The sequence below is a fragment of the Oculina patagonica genome, chromosome 2 (assembly GCF_052425735.1).
Source record: "Oculina patagonica isolate OP01 chromosome 2, crgOcupat, whole genome shotgun sequence".
Classification (NCBI taxonomy): Eukaryota; Metazoa; Cnidaria; class Anthozoa; order Scleractinia; family Oculinidae; genus Oculina; species Oculina patagonica.
This window is the reverse complement of record NC_135759.1, coordinates 43,358,317-43,381,712: the sequence shown is the minus strand read 5'-3', so window position 1 is coordinate 43,381,712 and position 23,396 is coordinate 43,358,317. Positions and strand designations below refer to the sequence as shown.

Below are 23,396 nucleotides of genomic sequence, written 5' to 3'. Positions count from 1 at the left end.
CTAATCTTTTGGGTTGGCTTATTGATGTTCGTCTTGCTTTCCATCTTTGTAGTGGCGCCTTCGGCAATTAGAACTAGCGTTAATTGGCTGAATAAGCAAGCACGCGCATTTGTTATTTTGTGCATTATTGGACAAAGCTCTCAGATTCCGAAGAGCTAATATTGAATATGTTTAATATAAATATATCCCACCTCAAAAATGATGTCAAAATGCAGGAAATGGCACTTGAGAGAACCTAAATTTGCAACATTTTCTGGGGGACATGCCCCCAGAACCCCCGCCCCCCCGCCCCGCCTTGAGGTTTGCGCCTTCGGCGCTAAAAAATACCTCCCAAAAAATAAAAGAACCCCCCTCAACAGAATCCACCCTACGGGCCTCTGAAATATATACCCGTTCAAGACAAAAAAGCCATTCTCGTCCCCATAGCCCTTTCGTTTCTCTTAGCCGGCTTGACACGAGAAAATGAAGGGCTCTGGGGACACAGGATTTTTGAATTAATTCGAATTTTTTTATTGGCTGTTTGGAACAAAAAATTCTTAAACGGAAGTCGAAAACCTAACGACCCTCTCATACATTCTTTTGAAACGTCATGACTGCATATATGAAAACCGGAAGTCCTACAATCTAGGACTGAAAATTCTGTGTCCCCAGAGTCCTTCGTTTCCTCGTGCCAAGGCCCAGCCTGCTAAGAGAAACAAAAGGGCTATGGGGACGAGAATGCAAAAAAGCCTGAAAAACATACCCTATAGGGCCGCACGTCCCCGTTAAGCCCTTTTAAGGGAGTACCCCCTCCCCCCCCCCCCCCCAGAATGAAGTAGGTCAAGCAATTTATACGCCGATAGTTTCTGAATTCCCCAGGGTACCAGCCAGTATAATTTTAAAATCAAAATATTTGTTGCCGTAGCTAAGGATACACACAAACAATCTGATGCGCAATTGTTCTGAAACAATGCATTGAAATGTTCCCGGAATGTTGGGGATTCCCCTAATTACTGCAAATAAATATTCTATCCTTTTACTCATTCGAAAGCGAAAGCGCTGTGCTGCGGAATTGACTGTTTTTAACCTGATTTGAAAAAAATGTTTTAGTAATTGCATGTAAATATGCCGTGAGGGAATAATCTTGCGTCGATAAAATTCGGCCGTAACGTAAATCAACGCAGGTATGTATAAAACGCTTTTATGTTGTTTTAGTAGACAGATAAACCTAGCTACTGGGCTTCCTTTGCAATGTTGGGTTCTTCGTCGCTCGTATATCGCCCTCGGGACTGGGCGTGTTTAAAACACGAAATGGCGAAATGGCGAAACGGCGAAATGGCGAAATGGCGAAATGGCGAAATGATACTGAAGATAAAAGCCAAAGTTATACGATATTACCGTTGTACTGGAATTTTCATATGTTGCCGAATTCATCCTTGTAGATAAGTCCCGAAAAATAAAAGAAACTGCAATCACAAATTCTCCGTCACGTAGACCCGTCACGAACCTAACACGAACCTATGGGTAATTTGGATTCCAGTCTCTCCCTGTTAACAGGGCGCTGTTTGATACGCCTAGGACATTCTTGATCGAGATGTCGGCATTTCGTTTAGACATTGGAAGAAAATGATTTGTTTATTTACCACCGAGTCTCGGCTATGAAGTAATGCTTTGAGCTCCAACATTCAAAAGAAATGGATTAACAAAACCAAACCTACTTTGCGATAAAGTTCCGGGTAAAGTTCATACACGATATCAGTGGCAAACGTTCTTTGTACAGAAACGGAGTAACGTTCGATGTCTATATCAGTCCTTCGATACAATGTAAGCTCTGGAAGGGGGAGCAGATACTGATAGGCAACTTGGCAAGTGCTAAATGAAAAAAATATCCTGGTGTGCTGCGACCTTTCAGCAATACGTTCAATTTGGCGTTGTGATAAGTAATAATAAAAATAATAATAAAAAGTATTTTTATAGCGCCAAAATCCACTAATTGCTCATGGCGCTTTACAATAAAAAAATATTAATAAAATGATGTTAAAAAGTTAAAAACTCTAAAAAATTTAAAAACGGATATTTACAAATATAAGTTCAAATGTACCTAAAAAATAATAATTATTAAAAAGCCTGCCAAAAGTGACAAGTATTCATTATATTTCTGGGCCAGAACATTGAAATGTTCCCTTGAAATAATTCAGTCTAGACATGTAAACAGAACTACCTTGAAGTTCAAAAGGAAACCAAACTATATTATTTACGTGTATTTATCTTAACATTTCGCCATTTCGTCATTTCGCCATTTCGCCATTTCGCCGTTTCGCCATTTCGCCATTTCGCCATTTCGCCATTTCGCCATTTCGCCATTTCGCCATTTCGTGTTTTAAACACGCCCCTCGGGACTTCGTCGAAATCTTCGCTCGTTATATCTCTAATTAACACAATTTGGAATTTGGAGCCAACAATCGACTTGTGGCAAGTTGCTAATCACTTTATTACACTTAACGAGGTGGTTTAAGGGGCCAATACTGAATAGCTTGCAAAGATCGTATCGAAGCTTCTCAACAAACTTACATTGACAATGGAAAATCATAATTACAAACTTCCGGAGTGTAAAACGATTATTGTGAAGTGTAGATAAAAGAATTTGAATCAGTTCAAATGTGAGTGATCAGCCGGCCGTACTGAAAGAATGTTAGCTCTTGTTGATTTTAGGGGTAACGCTATATGTTTGATAGATCGGTGCAAGAGGTTCCCTTTCTTTTTTCTTCTCCTGACTCTTCAAGAACTCAAACTTGGACTTTACTCGGTCCCGAATATGAGCAGTCTAGTTCTTCGAACAGTCTAGTTATTTTCCTAGCGCACGAGGGAATATGCGAATACTAGGGAAACGACAAATCGTCTTCTCAATTCCACTTGCAATAAAGACCGACCGCGCGGCGGGAGTGCTCGTAGTCTAGGCTTGGATTTGACTCGGCTAAAACCAAGGCAATCGTTGGAGTCGTGGCTAAATTAAAGACATTGAACATGCGTTTGTGTTGGGAAAATTGTATTTATTTTGATTTAGTATAATTGCAAGCTCGGCGGTGACAATTTGAACGTTGCAGTCAGGGATTGATGGTCAAATGCGATTTTCAGCGCTATTTGATTTTCAGCGCTATTTGACGACCTTTGACGTGTGGGCAGCTGTGCGTAAATATGAACGACAAACCGTTAAGCCAATGTCACGAACCGATCAATATAATTGCATGACTTGTAACGAATCTTATCGGCGAAAATCAAGGGCATGAGAGTTGATATTAACAGATATTTTACTTGTTCTTTAAAAATGTATCTGCTATGACTTTATTTTCAGGATAATGGAACGTTTTTTCTTCCAAGTTAATAAGGTATGACATGAGACATGGCACGGTACTCAGTATCTCGGATGACAGATAACATTGTTTGCATGCAACTGATCCCCTTCTGAGGCGAGGTCGAGGCGAATAATTCATGATCATCCGCAGTAAAATGTGCCTGCGTAAAATGCAAAACGCACAAAACTTAAATTCAGAATAATAAAGATGATCATTAAGACCGGTAACTACAGCTGTTTTGCTTCCGAAAAGACTTTTTGACAAAATGACAATAGTCATTCTTTATCTATTAAAGATCAAAGTAATAATTAATCTGTTAAATAGGAACACTGGAAATTCTTTGATCATGAACCCATTTTAATGTTATATAGAATCATTCTTAAGCAACATACCTGCAGTCAGTCAGTCAGTCAGTCAGTCAGTCAGTCAGTCAGTCAGTCAGTCAGTCAGTCAGTCAGTCAGTCAGTCAGTCAGCCAGCCAGCCAGTCAGTCAGTCAGTCAGTCAGTCAGTCAGTCAGTCCGAGTCAGTCAGTCAGCCAGCCAGCCAGTCAGTCAGTCAGTCAGTCAGTCAGTCAGTCAGTCAGTCAGTCAGTCAGTCAGTCAGTCAGTCAGTCAGTCATGTTTATTTTATACCCGTTTTTTTCTTCTTTAAATATCCTTTTATATTTTCATAAAAATAGACTGATTATTGTTTACACTAAAACTTATAGCAAATTGTTGTCCTATAATCCCAGGTGATAACTTCTACAGTGAGAACTTTGGGGGAAGCTTTTGGAAACACAGATGACGATCCTCCTGCTACTTCGACAGTTGATAACATTGCGAGTCTGGAATGCGATGACAGCGATCTAAGAGGTTAGATCGAAAGGCCCTTTAGGCCACCTCGTGACAGACCCTGAAATTGGTAAAAAGGAACAGGCGGTTAAAAATTAACTTCTTCTTTTCTAAAAAAAAAATTCAAATTTAGGGACCGGTCATTTTTTATGTAGAGGTACGGGGGGGGGGGGGGGAGGGATATTTTGGAAAGATCAAAACTTCTGAAAGGCCCCCCTCCAGGTCATGTAAGTAGCAAGTGGCACCCCTTCTTTATTCAATATTTACGTGATGACCCCCCCCCCCCTCATATCTCCTCTTATATGCCTTAAGAAATTATTAAATGTATGTTACATACAATCATGCTATGGATGCTCTTGCAGCAATTGGGCAAATTTAGTATACATACCACTATTATTAACTCCTGAAAGTGATGTTTTGTTAAATATAGAAATTTTTTTCTTAACTTTGGAAAAGTGATAGATTTCATGGTGAACAAAAATTCAATGATTCCAATGATTTTCCTTCAGCCTTAAAAGGACTATTTTCTTGTTGTTATACTATGCTTAATTACTTATAATTTGGGCTATTGCAGTGACAATCATCTTGTTAATAAAAAATAATTTCAGTCAACTACATATGAATGCAGATAGATCTGGATTATTTTTGGTACATAATAGTAGAATGAAAACAATGGAATTAGCATAAAATTGTACAATTTAGCTATAGCATTACTGTTTCACATGTAGTGTTTGCACTCTACTATTTCACTGTTTTACCCACCTTGGCCAATGGACACCTCTTAAAATATACCTCAAACTGCTGATCTCCCCTAAACTTCTTAATAAAAAAAGTCTAACCCCCCCCCCCCCTCTTGCCAATCTGAAATAGCCTTGACCTTCCTTCTTTTTTCCATCCGGCTCCCCCTCAACATAAATAATGACCGGTCCCTTAACTGCATTTGTCGCTTAACAAAAGTTGTGTTATCTTGGTAGAGTGATATTCGATATACGATATACGATACTCGTGGGAAAGGTCAATCCCAGTGATCAGTCACTGTTTTGTTTGCACCCCTTTGTAAAGAATGCTAGAGATGTCTGATTTTGGCATCTAAAAGAACGGAGAGTCTTTTATAGTTTTAGGAGGAAAGGTCTTTGGCTTTTTGTACATAATACCAATTGAACAGGTTTCAAAGTATCTGGTAGGTATCAAGGTACCTGCTATAGATCGTGTTCTACTGGGGTCAGACATTTTAACCGCAAGTTCATGGTTTTAGTCAGTATTTCACTGAAGTGAAAATACTTTTAATTCAAATTGTTTTTGATTGCAAGAGTTACAAAAGATTTTCTTGGTCTTTTTTTTTTTTTAAAGTATAATGACCTGGATAAATCATACAATGTATATTGTGAACTGCAGATAGACAAAGTTTTAGAAGTGAAAAAGTCATTCTCGAAGTTGTGTGTACAATTTTAACAACTGCGCGGAAGCCTAAACAAATTCAGGGTTTCAATCCCTGAACGGGATTTGAACTCATGACCTCCGTATTATCGGTGCGATGCACAAGCTACTAGTGAAGACGAGGTCTATTGTGTGTGCCCGTGAAAGTGACGTTTTTATTGACATGACGCTTGCCAAAAAGAAGTAAACTTACGTTAAACTGAAGGATCTTAAAGCCCTTTGATGAAAACAAACACTTCACTAATTGCACAGCATTACTTATAATACATTGAATAAGGTAACTCATATATCTTTTTTTATTATTAACCGACTTGTTACAGCTTGTTTCGGCTTTAATTATGACCAATTTTGCAACTTTTACCTAAAAATGATAGAGTGACAAAATGATACGAATGAACCAGATATGTTTCTGCGGATATACAACGCAAAGCGAAGAAGTTATCCTCCCTCTACGGGGATTATTACTTCACGTTTTTAAAGCTTCTGATTGGTAAACATACTGTTCAACCATTTCGAAAAGCTTCCACCAAACCACCCGAGCTCAATAGTGACCAAACGAATCACATCAGTCAAACCTTTCTTTCAGTAGAACACAGAAAGGCTAAATATGTCTTGTTTCTCTACCTATTACAGCCATAGCAGAGAATTACAACCAAGAAGGTGAAGCTAGACTAAATGAAAATGAATTTGACGATGCCCGTGACTTCTATACAAATGGAATTGAACTGAAGTGTAAAGATGACGCGTTGAATGCTACAATGTACGCCAACAGGGCAAGGGTGCATTTTTGCGTAGGTGAGAATAAAATACTTGATCAGTGGTCGAAATAATTGGAGTTTCAAGCGTTCAGGTTGAAGAGCTTAGTCTCGATGGTGTGGCGAAGGCCTGGGCAAAAATGGCTACTAAAATGATATACTCTCTTATACTATTGTTGCGAAGCAGGAGTTGTCTTTTAGAATTTAGTTATTTTGATTCTCTGTCAATTATTTGTTATTTTGTTACTTCCGTTTGATGTAAGGGTCTGATTCCCCACACCGATGTTTTAAGTTATTTGGCTAAGTTTATTAAGGGCCCTTATCGCTAAGCTGTATTCTTTTTCAGTGGACATGTTTGGGTTAGTGCCTCGAAAGCTTTGGTTGTTTTGTTATTCAAGTTTGTATTCCAAGGTTATTCAAGGTTTAGCTCACACCAGGAGTTTCTAAGTTTAGGTTGTGTCAGTCATCTTATCTATAATGTTTGTATTTGAAGGGGTCGTTCCCACGGTAGACTGATGAACTAGGAATTATCTACCGATCTTGATTTGGGACCTCCGTAAAGGTTCCTGTTTTGGTCTAGTTTTTGTTCGCCCTAATTCGTTATTGGCTGTTCTCGCTCTACGTTGTTTATATTTGCTTTCCCAAGTAAGTCTCGGAGATATCTCTGGTTTTCCAAGGGCGAAGAGTTTTGTACCCAAACATGTCTACAATTTAGCTATATAACTGATTTACTTTGCGTCCGAGTCAGTTTGAATAATGCCATCTCTAAAACTTGCGTCCGCTTGCGTCTTCGTTTGGCCAGGACTTGCGTGCACTTGTGTTGACTTGCGTACACTTGCGTTGACTTGCGTTCATTTTAGTCGAGATCAAATTTGCACATAAGTTAACGCAATTTTTTCACCGTTTGGCTACCCATCGCAAGTCAACGCATTTTTTTACAGTTTAATTCAAATACTGTATTGCAAACTTGCGTGCACTTGCGAATAAACTTACGTGTCCGTTTGGCCACCCAACGCAAGTATGTACGCAAGTTGAACTTGCAACTACTATAAGCACGGGAAGCAATTTTAATAAATCTCTTTTGTTGGACCCATTTTACAGGTAGTTACGATGAAGCCTTAAGTGATGTAAGAGCTGCAAGGGAATTCCAACCGCTTCATTTGGACGCCATAGAAACAGGTAGTGTTAAGAGTTTTATTAAAAACTAGCAATGGTAAATTGCAATTCCTGAGTTTTGGTTTAACAGGCAATGGAATATGAGCTCATATACCATTGACCACAAATATGGTAGCCGATATGCGTCAACAAGGACAGAAGGAAAGCTCGGTATCGGACTGGAAATAGCTTGCAATGGAGGCCTATGCGGGCAATCTTTCAAATGCAAATGACATGAAGCTTTTTTTAATGATATTATACCTAATCGTACCCTTTTGGTACGCTTCGGCGGCATAAGCGAGTTTGGTCGAGCCATGGTTCGTATAATACCCATGGCGAGACCAAACGAGCTTGATATGCCGTCAAAGCGTACCAACAAGGTACGATTAGGTATTTACCGTACCCAAATTCAACCAAAAATCCGGTGATATTAATCGCTCTGTTGAAGCCATGCTTGCTAGGTACGTAGCGCAAAATGTGTTGACTTGCTTGTAATGATAATTTTTTGGTCTTCAACGCTTTTATTAAGTTCCTCTTCTGGCATTTTTACTTGTTTGTTTAGAGTTTCATTCTCTAAATTTTTAAAATCCAAATTAAGCGAAAAATTTGGAAACTCCAACTCCATTGTTTCAGTCTGAATGTTTCTGTACTCATCCGCCAACATCGCGCAATTGGCAAGCGCGCTCAAGTTTAATTAGTTTTGGCGGGAAATGTTTTCTCATTTTACGACCGGTAAACACCATCTAAATTTAAATTACGAGTTTCTGTTTTATTGGTAAAACCTCTTTTCAATTTATCGTACGCTAACACTACTTTACTTCAAAGTGACCATGATATCGTGGCATATCAGGTCAGTGACTTGATATCGTAGGATATCAGGACAGTAGATTGCGCTTCTAAATGGCTACTAGCGAATTTGGATACGGTAATCCCCCGCTCCCATTGCAAGCTATTGTAGTTCCAGTTCGATATCGAGATATGGTCTATTCTTTGGGCGTTTTTAATAAAACAATTATTCCACTTGCGCTTGTTAGATATGAAATAGTTATAAAACCAATATAATCAGTTAAGAATTGGTTCATGCTTAGCGTGCGTATATCAAGTTATGGATGCACGCGGGAAGTTTGGAGAGCACGAAACAAGCGTAAGAGGACTAAGAGTTACACGAGGCGATAACCGAGAGCAATTCCGGACGAGCTTCTTGAGTGTTCTCCAAACTTCCCATGGGCATCCATAAATCAATATACACACGCTAAGCATGAACCAATTTTTAATTATATTGGCCAGTTTTACGGTCTGCTTCCTGAAATGAGTGAGAGATTTTAGAATTCGAAACATCTTATTAACGACCTTTTTTGTTCCGCACTGTGTCTTTACGGTATAGACCTCGAACGCGATAAACAGCTCGCTGAAAGTTGTTACCCGACCTGGCGATTTATTTTTCCTTTCTGATAAAATTCTGACTACCCTGGCCCTGGCAATGAAAACAAATCCCCGGTGATTGTTATTTTCCTTAAATGTGAAAAATGTGAAATGTAATCTTCGTTATGTTGAAAACGTTTTAAGGCTAAACGTACAAAGATTAAAAGATGGATAAACCGGTGGAATTTTTACTTTCCTCAATTTCCCGGCGAGCATCTTAATTGGTTGGCCGAAGTCTATAGAGGCGTGAAAAAAATCAATGGTGGAGAACGCAAAGTCTTTGCATCCGATTTTAATGATCAATTCTTGAAGTTTAGACACTCCTTTCTCTAACTGACTTCTCGATCCGTCCCATTTGAAAGGAAGTATTACTTCTCCCGCCTATGTTAGTACAATGTAACGTGTTTGTTCGTCGCGAGATGTTTAGAATGTATGAAGTGACTGAGCTCTTACGGTATAAGATCGCAAATATTAAATGCCAATGTTACTTTTATGTCATACAATTAGGTGCAAGTACCTGTATGGAGCTGGGCTTCTACAAGGAAGCTGTCAAGTGGTGCGATGAGGGACTCGCAATATCCTTTGACATTTAAATCAAGCGATCCAAAAAGTGCCATGATTCGCTGATCTAAAAGGAATAAGGGTCTGCTTTGTGTTGTTCCAGTACAGCTTTCTCCCATGCCTTGACAACAAATCCAGGTTGGTGACGTCACCCAAAAGGGATTGATTGAGGCGAAATATAGAGGACTAATAACTACTAGGGAGGTCCGCCTATATATTTCTCGAAAAATTTGATTTTGATTTTGTCCGAACAGCTCGGTTTTCATAACTTTGCGGAAAAGGATAGAGGTTTGTTCGACTTCGGTTTGCCTGATATTAAGCGATTATTTTATTTAAGTTTAAAACAAATTTTATTTTATTTCAACTAAAACGTGCGAGACATCCTGTCGAGATTTAAATTTAGCGGGTGGTAAATTTTGCTGAGCCGTTAAACGCCAGACATCAATAGGGACGGACCATTATTTTTGGGAGGGGGTGGGGGTATGAAAAATATTGAAAAAAATTGTTTGCAGTGCCTAGAAAGACAAAATAAATTGTTTTTAAACACGATATGTATAACAAAAAGTAGTATGAATATCGAAAAACATGTTTGTAGAGGTGCATAAACTAAAAAAAATGTTTGCAGAGGAAAATGTTTCATCCCCCCCCCCCTCCAAGAAATAATGGTCCGTCCCTAACAGATCGAGGTATAAGTGTGAGATGACGTCATAAAGTAGTCAGGAGGAGATCAGTTTTTTTTTATTTTTTGTCAACTTTGTTTTTAGTTTGGTGAATTTCTTGGCATGATTTTGTCATCATCACCTGAAAAAAGAATCTCTCTAAAAATTGAAAATTTCTTCTAGGAAAATCAATTATAAAACAGCACATTTCTTGCCATTTATTGGTTCTCATAGTTATATAGTGAAGAAACAAGCCTTGACTTTCACAAATAGACGATAAAAACAAAAAACTGCGAGATTTAAAATCCAACTCATTGAAAATTCAAGCTTATCAAGACCCTGGAGCCACTGATGACAACGTGTTAAGAGGTAAAAGAATAACCTTAGGTCGTTTTTACATGCAACGTACGCGTATAGCTGTCACACTTGCACGTTGGAATTTTTATCAAAAAACAATAAAAAATTCCAAAGGTCAAATGCGACGGCTATGCGTATGTTGCAAATAAATCTAACCTTGATGTCATTTGCTGTATACATGTTAGACATTAATTACATAAGTAAGGAGATTGATGATCCGTTTGGACCGCCACTTGACAGAACATTCAGCAATGTTATTTGTATTTAAGGAATAGCAGACGGGCATAACAAAGATGGCGATGAAGAGCTCAGGAAAAACGAATTTGACAGCGCCACTCGTTGCTACACTGAAGGAATTGAAGTGAACTGTAAAGATGACCAGCTTAATGCCCTATTATATACAAACAGGGCAAACGTGCATCTCTTAGTGGGTAAGAAGTTTGGTCTTCAATCTCTGTTCGCTTCTTTCAGGCTAACATACTATGGGAACGGGTGAAATAAGACCAACTAAAGCGAAAAAAGTCTATCTCATTTACCTTTCTCTGATTTTGCTTGTTCCCCACAATCTGAGGGCTTGGCCAGGCGCAGGCTTTTGTGTGGCTGTGTAATTTAAATCAGGGGGGGGGGGGGTGGAGAGAAAGAAAGTCGGCACTTTTCTTTGAAGACATAGCAGTGCCTGGAAACGGTGCGAGTCTATGTAACATGTAAATCAAGCCGTTGCTAAAAAGTTTTGTTTTCTCAGAAAGATTTAAATAGCAATGACTGCATGCGTGTGAAATGCGAATAGTGGCGGTATTTGCGTTTGATTTTTTACGCTGCTGAGATGTTTTTTCAGCTAGATTTTTATCACCTAAGGTTTCACGTCGCTGAGAATGTTTTGGCGGCGTGGAATAGCAAGCGAACAATTTGTCACGGTTGACATTTAACAACCAAAAATTGGTAAATTATTTCAGAATCATAGGAGTTATTTTTGATCAGTATAATTCGCAAGCCTTACTTTTGCCAGACTGGTCACCGTTATCACTGTTTGTTGTTTTGATGTCCGGCAAACTTCAAAGGGCAAACAAATTGCAAATAGCTATTGTGTTTTGTGCACGGTCAAGACCATACAATGAACTTTGTCAAGCTATTCACTACGAACTTAGCAACCATTCGATAGCTGCTGCGCAGTCTGGGTTGCCCGGTACCGCTATGACCACTTTTTGAGTCGCGTGACAAAGGAAGTTTCTTCCCCCCCCCCCCCCCGATTTAAATACAAACTGTTGTCAATTCTAGCCATTTAAGTAACAAATTTAAGGAGAAGTTTATTCCGAAATGACACTTTTTTTCTTCACGCCAACCAAAAGGTAATGCAAAGATATGTTATAAGCCATAGCTAAATAATCACAAAAATACATACATTTCATCACAGGTAATTATGATTATGCTCTGAGTGATGCAAAAGTTGCAAGACAGTTCCAACCAACGTTTGTGAAGGCCATAGAAATAGGTATGGTTTGCAATAAATTTCGTTCGTTCTTTCTGGAATTGCCATATGCAGTTTAAAAGAGCAATTTAAACCGATTTAAACGAACTGTTGATTTATAGCTTATCACGAAGTAGAGATAGTCAACCACTGTTCCGTTTAAACATTTGACATAAACACATAGTATATATAATAATCCAGTCAGAGAATGAACGCAAAACGCGCTACTAAATTAAAGCTGAGCAACGTTAACATACAATGACAATACGTAATATACATAGCTGGATTTTTCGAAACGTGGTTTATGTCAAAGTATTGGAGCAAACGGAACGAAATTTCCATGACACACGTTTACAAAAATTTAGCCATATTTAAAAAATAACAATATATAGGTCTTGAAGAAGAGGTTTATAAGATGAATTAAAATACTAACAATAAGTCGTGAAGCACTGCAGAAAAAGTCTGTAAGATGCTAAACGTTTATGATAGTTGAGTGCTATTCATTATTGTCGCATAATGAACCTTACTCAATAGATTTTTTCTTTTATTTTATTTTTGATAACAATAGGAGCAAGTGCTTGTTTTGAACTGGAATTGTTTGAAGAAGCAGTGACTTGGTGTAACGACGGATTAGCCGTATCCTTTTATGGACTTTTGTTTCGTTTAGTAGAAACAACAGTGTGCAACAGTAGTTTAAACCTGCTCAAGACTCTTCGCTGGTGGGGAAAACAACGAAAGTCACTTAGTGGCTGACAAAATGGAGTTTTCTTCCAAAAACCGGGAAACCTAGGAGGGCTGTTTTTAATTTCATATTACTTTCGTTTGAAATGAGATCCGAAGTAGTATTGGGCTGGAATGACGTCGTTTGATGGGTGTCATCTTCAGCTTTGGTTCACCTGAATGCAAATTTTATTGATTACTCAAGGGCGTAGCTGGGGGATGGGGTCCTGGGGTGCACGTGATCCCCCCTTTGAAAGATAATTTTTGTAAGCTGGAGCCATATTATGGCTCCTGTTGTAAATAAGCAATAAGGTGGCGAAAACGCGCGAATTCGAAAAAACAACATGGCATCCATACAAATCTTTCTTCACCAGTGCTAGTTACTCCATTTATGCAGCTACTTTACAAACTTCAACCTCGTTCACAGGGCTTTTTCCCTGGTAATTTGAAACGGGCGGAAAAAAGAAAGGGAAAAGTCCTGGAAACGAGGTTGTGCAAGCTTGCTCCCCCCACGCTCACCGCTAATCCGCTCATCCAAAAAGGCCACTTTTAGGAGAACATAGCGTGGATGTCGACATGACAATCTAGTAAATACCCTGGGTGTGACACAGTATGACCCCCCTCCTCTTTGAAAAATTCTAGCTACGCCCCTGTTACTGATAAAACATTGTATCCTTCGCTATGTTATTAGCCTTTACAGAAGTAGCTAGATAGGGGCTTTGACTTTGTTGTTTTGATATCTTTACTATGACAAGATAGAAAAAGAAGAGAGGACTTTGCATAAGCTGAGGGAAAGGTCTCTTACTGAACTATGTCAACACAGAAAAGAGGAAAGCAACGGTGCACCGGCGCCACAATCACCAAAAAAATTGGAATTTTTGGTAAGAGTTAATGCTAGTATGTTATAGGTATTGTTCGATATGGTAAGATCTCAACCCGTCCTCGACCCATTCTATATTTGGTTTGGCTTTTCAGAACACTAGAAACACCAATGACCTTGCTTTTATTATCTAAGTCTAGCATGATGACCTAGAAACGAAAACGTTTTGATTTTAAGAACTTTAATGACTTTTTATCCTTTTTTTAAATTAGCTGCGAATCTGTTGTGAAATCTTTTAAACAAGGCCTTAATGGAGAATCTTCATTATGCTTACAGTCGTATGTAAGACAACAATAGCTTAAACAATATAAAGTGCCTTTGCGACAAACACGTATAAGTCAGCCAGCATTTTATCTTTTTTATGTCCATTTCGACACTTTGCCAAAATAAAGAATTTGAAGTCAAAAATACACAAGCTGTAAAACATTTTGGAGAATTATTCACTTTTTTCGAGAATTAATTTTGCTAGCCTCAGCTGGTTATAGCAAGGTCACTGGTGTTTTCCAGTGTTCTGACATTTTGTTTTAGACTGTGAAACATGTGCCGAGCAGCCTACAAGATGCTGACGTGGGGTTTCTCAGAGCATTTGAATCTTGCACAGTAAAGGACCGAAGACTCGAGGGTCGAGAATACGGTCCCCTACAGAATCGACCTGAGCAAATTAGCTGTTTCAACACGTTAATTATGGGCAGAATAGTCGTGACAGTCTCGGGATGGATTCATGTGCGACCGGTGCTCCATGACAGTTCTACGAAAATGGCCAAACGCACAGCCTGGGTGTTCACATGAGGCAGATCCAGTTTAATGACTTAACGCTGGGATCGAGGCAGGAACGGGTCACAGGCGATATATGCGACCCCGTGTAAACATATTATAGCCTTTTGTAATATAGCGACAAAACGTATAACCCACCTTATATTTAGAAAAAAAGCGCTGAAGTATAATGAACGATTGTAGTAGAATTTTACGTACGATGTTAATAATGTTTTGGAAGGTATTAGAAATAAAGAGGTGCTTTAGAAGAATAAGAACCGAGAGTAGTCAAGCATTATTAATATAAATTAATTTTTTCTCAATTTTGTTCTTAGGATTGGAGTTTACAGAAACTGGTAAAATTTAACACCAACTGCCGTAGAGCCATTACAAAAAGGGTAGATGGAAATGAGTACGATACAGTGTACTTTAAAACGGATCTTTCGGTTCACAGTATGAAGGGACTAAAAAAGGTTGTAAACTTTTGGAAACGATCACTTAGTAATGTGGCTGGAGAAAGTGTGGACGATGGTGGTGATGGTCAGGTTGCTGGATTTAGTTGTCTTCCAGGCGCTACTCCTGATATAAAGACAACGATAGATTTTTATGAACTAGAACTCAGTGTTAACAAGAAGATTGGGTTCAAAGCCGGAGAAGGTAGAGATTATGACAATCTTGGAATTGCTTTTCAAATGTCTGGGAATTTCAAGCAAGCCATAGTCTACCACAAAGAACAACTCGAGATAGCTATTGAACTAGGTGATCGGGCAGGACAAGGGCGTGCATATGGCAATCTTGGCACTGCTTATTACTCTTTAAATGATCTAGACCAAGCCATTGCTTTTTTCAAGTTAGACCTTAGTATTGCCAAAGAAGTTGGACAAAGGTCTAGTGAAGGACGTGCGTGCAGTAATCTGGGCCTCGCTTACTTCAGTCAAGATAATTTTCAAGAAGCCCAGGAATATTTCCGACAGCATCTTCTCATCGCACAGGAAGTAGGAGATAGGGCAGGGGAAGGGCGAGCGTGTGGCAATCTCGGGCTTGTCTGCAGCTGCCAAGGAGAATTTCAGCAAGCCTTAAAGTACGGCGAACAGTATTTGTCAATCGCTAAAGAGATTGGAGACAGGGCCTTTGAAGGAGAAGCATATGGAAATCTTGGCAATGCATACCACAATCTCTCTGACATTGAACAAGCCATTGATTACTACAAGTTGCATCTTTCCATTGTCATTGAATTGGGACGCAGAGAAGAAGAAGGACAAGTGTATAGCAATCTTGGTAACGCTTGTTGTAGGCGTCGTGATTTCAAGCAAGCTGTGGAATACTACAGACTGAGTCTGAATATTGCCAAAGAACTGGAAGACAGGTGTTCAGAAGCAAGTGCGTTTGGAGGTTTGAGCGATGTTCATTATGCTCTCAATGATTATAAGCAAGCAGTAGAATACGGAACCCTGAACCTGACAATTTCCAAAGAAGTAGGACTCAAGAGTGAAGAAGCAGCTGCCTATGAAAGGCTTGGCAATTCCTTCCTTGTTCTTGGCGATTTTGAGCAAGCTCTTTTAAACTATAACCGACTTCATGATGCTGCCCAAAAGGAAGGGGATTTATCTGGCGAAGGGCATGCGTATGGACTTATTGGTAGGGCGTACCAAAGCCTTGGTCATCTTGAAAGTGCAATAGAATATCACCAACGAAATCTTCGCATTGCCGAAGTAAAAGAGGACATTTCTGAGCAAGGACATGCTTATGGCAACATGGGCCTTGCTTACCAAAGTCTGGGAGACCTCGAACAAGCCATACAGTGTTTTGAGAAGCTACTAAGCATGACCAAAGACATGGGCGACAGAGAAAACGAAGGAATTGTTTATGGGAATCTTGGTGACGCCTATCTCAGCCTTGCTGACTTTCCACGAGCTATTTACAATCAGGAGTTACGCCTCAACATTGCAGAGGAGGTAGGAAATAAAGTGGAACAAGGAAATGCCTTTTATGCCCTTGGTTGTGTTTATGAACAGATGGATAACTTACACGAAGCTTTAAATTGTTTTCAATCTTGTGTTGAACTCTTTAAATGTGTGAAAGCTCTTCTCAAGTCGAAAGACGACTGGAAAATATCTTTCCAAGATAACTGCCAGTTTGTGCAGATTGCTTTATGGAGGGCTTTGGTTAAGCAAAAGAAGTGGATTGAAGCACTCCTTGCTGCTGAGGAAGGACGGGCACAGGCATTGATGGATTTAATGAAATCACAATATGGACTCCAAGAAAACGTTCCTGAATCAGATGTAAACGAGGAAGGTATTCTTGATGTTCAATCTAATACGCTGTTTTTAGCACTTGACGAGAATAAGCTAAACTGCTGGTTAATACTGAAAAACAGTGATGTCTCTTTCCGTGCAGAGGAAATTGAAATTGAAAAAGAAACAAATGCAAAAGAATTTATCCAGTCATTAAATAACCATATTTTTGAAGAAATTGAAATCGGCGCAGCAGTTAACTGCGAGGACCGTTCATTGGATGTATTGAGGCAAGATATTGTTATAAACAACAAAGCTCATCAGAAAATGCCAAAATCTTTCCATGGCAAACATAGCGCTTTACGCTGGCTGTATGACATCATCATTTATCCATTCGCCGTAGACCTGGTTGAAGGAGATGAACTCATCATTGTCCCAGATGGTCCATTGTGCTTGACTCCCTTTTGTGTGCTTGTCGACTCAACTAACAGATTCCTGTGTGAGAAATTTAGACTTCGAGTAGTTCCTTCATTATCCAGCTTAAGAATGATCCTGAATTGTTCAGAGGACTGCCACAGCAGAAATGGAGTACTTCTTGTTGGTGACCCATGTGTAGAAGAAATTGTTATCAATGGAGAGAAGCTTCCACAGCTCCCCTTTGCCTCAACGGAGGTAGAAATTATCGGAAGCATCCTTATGACGGATCCTGTCAAGGGAACAAGAGCAACAAAAGATGAAGTGTTGAGAAGACTGAATCACGTTGCTTTAGTTCACATTGCAGCGCACGGTTCTATGGAAACTGGTGAGATTGCTTTGTGTCCAAACCCTACACGCTCGTCCCGAATCCCGGAAAAAGAAGACTTCCTTTTAACAATGTCAGACGTATTGAACGCAAAATTGCGAGCGAGACTAGTTGTACTAAGTTGTTGCCATAGTGGCCAAGGCAAGGTGAAAGCAGAGGGTGTGGTTGGCATTGCTCGAGCTTTTTTGGCTGCTGGAGCTCGTTCTGTTCTTGTGTCTCTTTGGGCGATTGACGACGAAGCGACTCTGGAGTTTATGAAACGTTTTTACCTGTACCTATTGGAAGGAAGAAGTGCAAGTGAGTCACTGAACCAGGCCATGAAATGTCTACGAGAATCAGAAGAGTATAGTGATGTAAAGTACTGGGCTCCGTTTGTGCTCATTGGTGATGACGTAACATTGGATTTTGGTAAGAATAAGACAAATACAGCAGTTTTTCTGTATTTTTCCTTTATCGTCGCGTGTGTTAGTTATTTAAGAGATTGAATCAAACGAGTGGATGAAATAGCAGATTACTGAAATCTTGAAAGAACTTCTTAATAGCTTTTATATCGAGGCTTATTTGTTTGGATGTTTCTTAAGCAAGTGCGAAGGACTGAAAAGCGCTAGCGGATGGGCTCTTTTTCTTACTAGAAAGTTACACTGGCTAACTGTTCAAGTATTCTACTTCATCTTTTCATATCGTGTGCTTAGTGAATGGCCAAAACCATGCAATAGTCTTTACATAAGCATGATATTTTATAGGAGAAGATAGAGCAGTTTTCAATTTAGTGTCGTAAAACCAAAACCAAAGTTATTACGCTCGCCAATCATAAAGGACACAAACAATCCAGTAAACCAATCAAAACTCGAAGCAAATACATGTAGTTGGCACGAAGCGCGGGAAAACGTGCGCGAGCGAGTCACGATTGGTTTTGGTTTTACACCCGGTTAGAGAAAGTGGCGCGAGATTTTTAAGCCAATTACTTATCGTAGTAATGCAAAACCAAAGCAAAACCACTCTAGTGAGCAAAAGCAATGTAACGAGTTTTGTATCGAATTTACGAAAAGCGATTCTATAAAAATTATAATCGTTTTTTTTGTTTTTGTTTTTGCAGGTAACTTAACTTGAATGCTAAAAAAGGTTGATATCGGTAAGTACATGCTATTGTATTAAATTTCTTGTGTATTATGTAACATTTAATCATCAAATCGCATAAACTTCTACTTAACACATGGGGAAATAGACCACTGATAAAAACGTATACGAAAGTACATCCGAGTCCGTGGTGGCATATTTTCCACATCATCATGAAATCATTTCGCGCCATTCCACGGCTGCCAGACTTTCCCAAATGCAGGTTGAAAGATGGCGATTGATAAAGAAATTAATTTCACTGAAGTCGATTTAAAATCGCTCACCAAGGAGCGGGAAAATACAAAAACGAAGAAGGAAACTTCACATGACTGAAAAGAATTCAAGGATTTTTTGCAAAGTAGACCAAAGGATGGATATTTAAGAAATTCCAGTCGCCAAAGTGCAAACACTTCTGTAGTTTTTGTCTATTGTAATAAAAAGAACATCACACGTTGGCTTATGAATCTCATGCTCTCGTGGCAAAAACATCTTACAATGTTGTTTTTACTACTCGTACACACAATTCATATCTGTTTGCGACCATGTAGTCATCTCTGTTTGTTATATAGCTAAAGTTTTTTTTCCCAAAAGCGCTCTCTCACTGCCTACTTCGAAATCACATGTCATCTAACAATAAAACTGTTTCAACCAAAAGTCTCTGGGTGGGCAACATTGCAAAATCAATAACGTCAGAGGGTGTGCACAGTTACCCGCGAATGTTGACCGACGACCACGTTGACTATTCCCAATATATAACTGAGGAATAAAGAAAAAGAACCGCCTATGGTAACGCTCCCAACCGATGTAGACTCCCCTTTTTTTACATTCCTTTGTACCAGGTATTTTACTGAAGTTCTTTTTTTAATGATTTTTGTGTTATTGCTGATGTTGTTACTTTGGACGCGGGGCGGGGGGGGGGGGGGGGGGAGGGGGAAGCTCTTTGTACTGCGTGTTTTTATTTTGTATCGATTGTTTAACTTTATAGGATGTCCATTTTTGAAGATTCTGCAAAACCTGGTGATGAAATGGCGTTTTACAAGCCTCGTCAAAGGACCGAAGTTATCACTTAAAAAGCCGACACCTCGAAGAAGATTCTAAATATCATTAGTTTAAATGACCACAGCTGATAGCTCACTGAATTCTTATATGGTAGAAAATTTTGAAGCGTACTTATTCGATTTAACTTTTTTACACTATGTAGTGTATGTAAATATTTAACGTCTGTTCGAAATCTTGATTTGTCCAATTCTGGATGTTACAAAAACTGAATCTTGTAATTGCTTTAATTTACTATACATTATTATAAGCTTAAGGTGGGTGGCAACGTTTTCCAGCACTCTTATGCTGATAGATCGGTACTACCACTATTTTTAATGTACAAAAATGGTATCATACAAATATCATCAAACAAATAGCCAATAATTGGCGAGCAAGTTGTGATTATTTTCTTAACATAAGAGGTTACCATAGAAACGGCATAATCTGTAACCTTAAATTTTAGCTTTTAAAAGTGCCTTTAACTTAAAACGAGCGCGGTTTCTGTGGAGTTAGATAGCTGACTCAGGACTTGGCCCTCGCCAACTATCAGTGGATTTAAGTCTGAAGCTCGCAGCCTAAGTTGTAGTTACATGTATTCGGCAGAGACCAACATACATTTACTTTTACGAGAATTGTAAATGACTCCGAGGAAGTTCGGTAGCGATGCCCAATAAGCACAGGAATACCAACCTTATCATTTACTGGTACCAGAGGTCAAGTGTTTATTGTCGACCATTCGAAGAAAATACTGGCAAGACTAACAACACATACGCAATCCTGTTTACAGTGGAAACTAACACGTGATTTGTCAAAACAGAGTTATACTATTATAACCCTTATGTATACCTTATGCATAAACTAGAAAAGGATAACCTGTTTTATGTCCTTTTCACTTCCCTTTTATTTCTTCTCCATAGTATAACTGTAATTCGCCAGCGAAATCAAATGGCTTAGCTAGCACAGAGAGTAATAAGCCTATTGCAGTTAACGGTCACATAGTGCAAAATAACACCTTCCTGGAGGGTAAGCTACGCGCTGGGACAAAACAAAGCGACTTCAACCAGTCATGCTTGACTTTCCTTTGTTTTGAATGTCTCAGGGCGTAGCTTGCCCTCCAGCGGGGGCGGATTTTGTACCATGTGGCCGTAAGCGGCAAAGGGCCTATTAACCCTCGAAGGTATTATGAACAGTTTCAGCTGTCTATAATTTCATGCTATTGTGTTTTAATTCTTAGTTGAAATTTCTATGAAATAACATAGAATGGTTAAATTACCAACGCTGTTGTTGTTATTTTCTTTTTTCATAATTTTTTCATACAAATGTCCGCCAACCCGGCAAGGTCATCTGACTTTGACCAACACCGAGTAGCTGCTGTTACAGTTCATGGCGGTTTGACATACAAACGATGCGAAATGGTAATTCATACAAAAAAATATATTTTATAGCTTAAATTGTATCTATAACAAAATTCTCGATTTTGATTGGTCCTGCGCGCGCCTATTTGTCGCGTAATCGGCGCGCGATCACGTGGGTGTCCAATTACAGGTATCTAATTTAAGCAACTTCAAATTGGATACCTGTAATTGGACACCTACGCCATTTGCGCGTCAATCATGCGCATTTGAATATGATTTTTCTTGCTGTTTTCCTGCTTTTTGCACGACCAATTGAATTTACCTTCAACGTTTTCTCACAAAAGTAGTTCTCAAAGACTTCCTAACCTCGATTTTGTTATTGACAAGATTATTTAGTAATTGGACCTCATGTCGTACAATTCAGAAAGTAATAGTGCTCGTAATTTCAAATCGAAATGACTCGCCCGATTACTCCCTGAATTGTACTCCACTCAGTCCAATTACTTCTACTTAAACAATTCTGTAAAAAAGACCCAGTTCTAATGTTTTGACAAACTTACCACTAGGCTCGATTACCACAGCTCTCTCGAGTCCTGTCAATTTGTTCATTTCACGAACAGCGGCTGCTAATCGAACCTACAGTCGCTACCCATTCATGATGAAATAGCAGTTGTAAACTTTAAGGGCCATTGTACATGTTATGTACATGCAGAAATTTACTAAATCCAAAGTTTTAACACAGAAATGTCTTAATTAGAATGGGCGCTTTGCAGCTTCTGTCACGTGGTACAAAATGACACCTTGCTGGAGGAAAAGTTACGCGCTGGGACATCCAAAACAAAGTGACTTCAACCGGTCATGCTTGACGTTTCTTTGTTTCGAATGTCCCAGAGCGTAGCTTGCTCCCAAGCATGGCGGATTTTGTACCATATGACCGTCAGCTGCAAAAGGCCATAAGTAAATTCTAAACATTGGTTTTTGCATTTCTAGCTTTCTGATTGGCTTTCAAATTCCGGTTGTCAGCGACTAACTGGGATTTGACCTTATGTGGAAAACGAACTGGCGAGAGTGTTAATAATTTTGTTCGTGAAGACAAGAGTTGGGAGAAATGTGGCCAGTTCTAGCAGGACAAAGCTTTCAAACAATACGACACAAGACATACAATGCAATCAATTTATTAACGTCATGACGCGGGATGAGGTTGCCCTCAATATCCGAGCCAGAGGCTCTTGTATAAAACCATCCTTATAAAATATCGGAGACGACGCGGCAATATCTCACTTCGAAAAAGAGTGGCAACCTGGGAAAGGAGGGTCTGGGGTGAGCGATTACTGGGGGGGGGGGGGGGGGGAAAGGGGACAAAGAAAAAAAGCGGAATCGAACGCTGAATGCGATGACGACTTTAGGATTAAACATCAAACCGGATGTTCTTTTTCGAGTAACTTTGTTACTAAGGCGAAATTTCCCCTTAACTAGCAGTTTCGTCCAGCTTCTTGCAAAATCTATTTAAATTTGCTTAAGCAAGTTGCTAAGTTCTGTTGAGTATCGCAGTCTGCTGCATTGATAAACAATCAGCCATGGGGCAGTTATTTCTCGAACAGACTGCCAAACAATATTATAACACTGCGCTGAAACACTGTAAAGTTGCGGGAATAAAACGTCTGGTTTGACTTAAATTACTTCTAGGTCGAGAGAAGGCAACGGACGAGAAGCCAATCTCTGCACCTGTCTTACAGTACAATATTCAGGAATTTCTCGAGAAAGAATTGCGCCCTTCAGTTTCACATATTTGCTGCCGTTTTCTTTCAGTCCTCTGACTTGTTCGTTTTCTTGTCTAGAGAATTATTTAACCCTAAAATCACCACCGTATTTACCGTTCTTTTCTGAGTTCCGTCCCGCCAAATTTGTTGCCCCCCCCCCCCCCAAATTATCCCAGAACTTTTCTTAGGAGGGGTTGCACCACTAAGAAATGGTGTAACTGACGTTTTTTTTTGGAAAACCGCAGGTAATCTCGGGGTGGTGGGGGGGGGGGGGAGGTTCACTCCCTGCGCCCTCCCCCTAGATCCGCCCCTGGCAAATACTCTTGGCCCAGGTTATCACTTTCACAATGCAAGTTATGTTACGTGAAAGTATACTCGAACATCAGCGACAATATATTATCTGCGGCGGTAACCGAGATGAGAATTTACTAAAACAATTATCCCATTCGCATTTGTTGGATGTGAGGTGATTATATCCCACTTGAACTCCCGCTTGGTTTTTCTATCACCTCATATTTAACCAGTGCTCATGGAATTTAATTCTACAATAACTAAGGAGCTACTGCACGCGTTGTGATTCGTTAAAGCCTGGTTTTCACTAGCGTCGCAAGCACAAGCGCAATCACGCAAAAAGGACATCTTGCGGCAAGCACAAGCACAAGCACAAGCAACAAAATGCAATGCACTTGTGCTTTGGCTTGCGTCGAAGCCGTTTTCATGGTGAAATAAGAGCTGTTATCCTTGCGCTTGTGCTTGTCACC

At 39.5% G+C, this 23,396-nt stretch overlaps 1 protein-coding gene across 4 annotated transcripts; it reads left to right on the top strand.

Moving 5' to 3' along the window:
* Nucleotides 1-1,031: 1,031 nt before the first annotated feature.
* Nucleotides 1,032-20,796, top strand: LOC144644750 (uncharacterized). 4 transcript variants are annotated; one of them, XM_078504269.1, is made up of 14 exons: nucleotides 1,032-1,163; nucleotides 3,332-3,365; nucleotides 4,067-4,187; nucleotides 6,237-6,398; nucleotides 7,460-7,537; nucleotides 9,443-9,513; nucleotides 10,428-10,524; nucleotides 10,782-10,943; nucleotides 11,924-12,001; nucleotides 12,546-12,613; nucleotides 13,453-13,578; nucleotides 14,666-17,774; nucleotides 18,463-18,498; nucleotides 19,468-20,796. In XM_078504269.1, exons 2-13 carry the CDS (start codon nucleotides 3,336-3,338, stop codon nucleotides 18,474-18,476), a joined length of 4,116 nt encoding a protein of 1,371 aa, XP_078360395.1. In that variant the 5' UTR covers nucleotides 1,032-1,163; nucleotides 3,332-3,335; the 3' UTR covers nucleotides 18,477-18,498; nucleotides 19,468-20,796. The 4 variants fall into 4 exon arrangements, with proteins under 4 accessions (XP_078360395.1, XP_078360398.1, XP_078360397.1 ...); XM_078504272.1 differs by lacking the exon at nucleotides 3,332-3,365; XM_078504271.1 differs by lacking the exons at nucleotides 9,443-9,513; nucleotides 10,428-10,524.
* The last annotated feature ends 2,600 nt before the right edge of the window (nucleotides 20,797-23,396 follow it).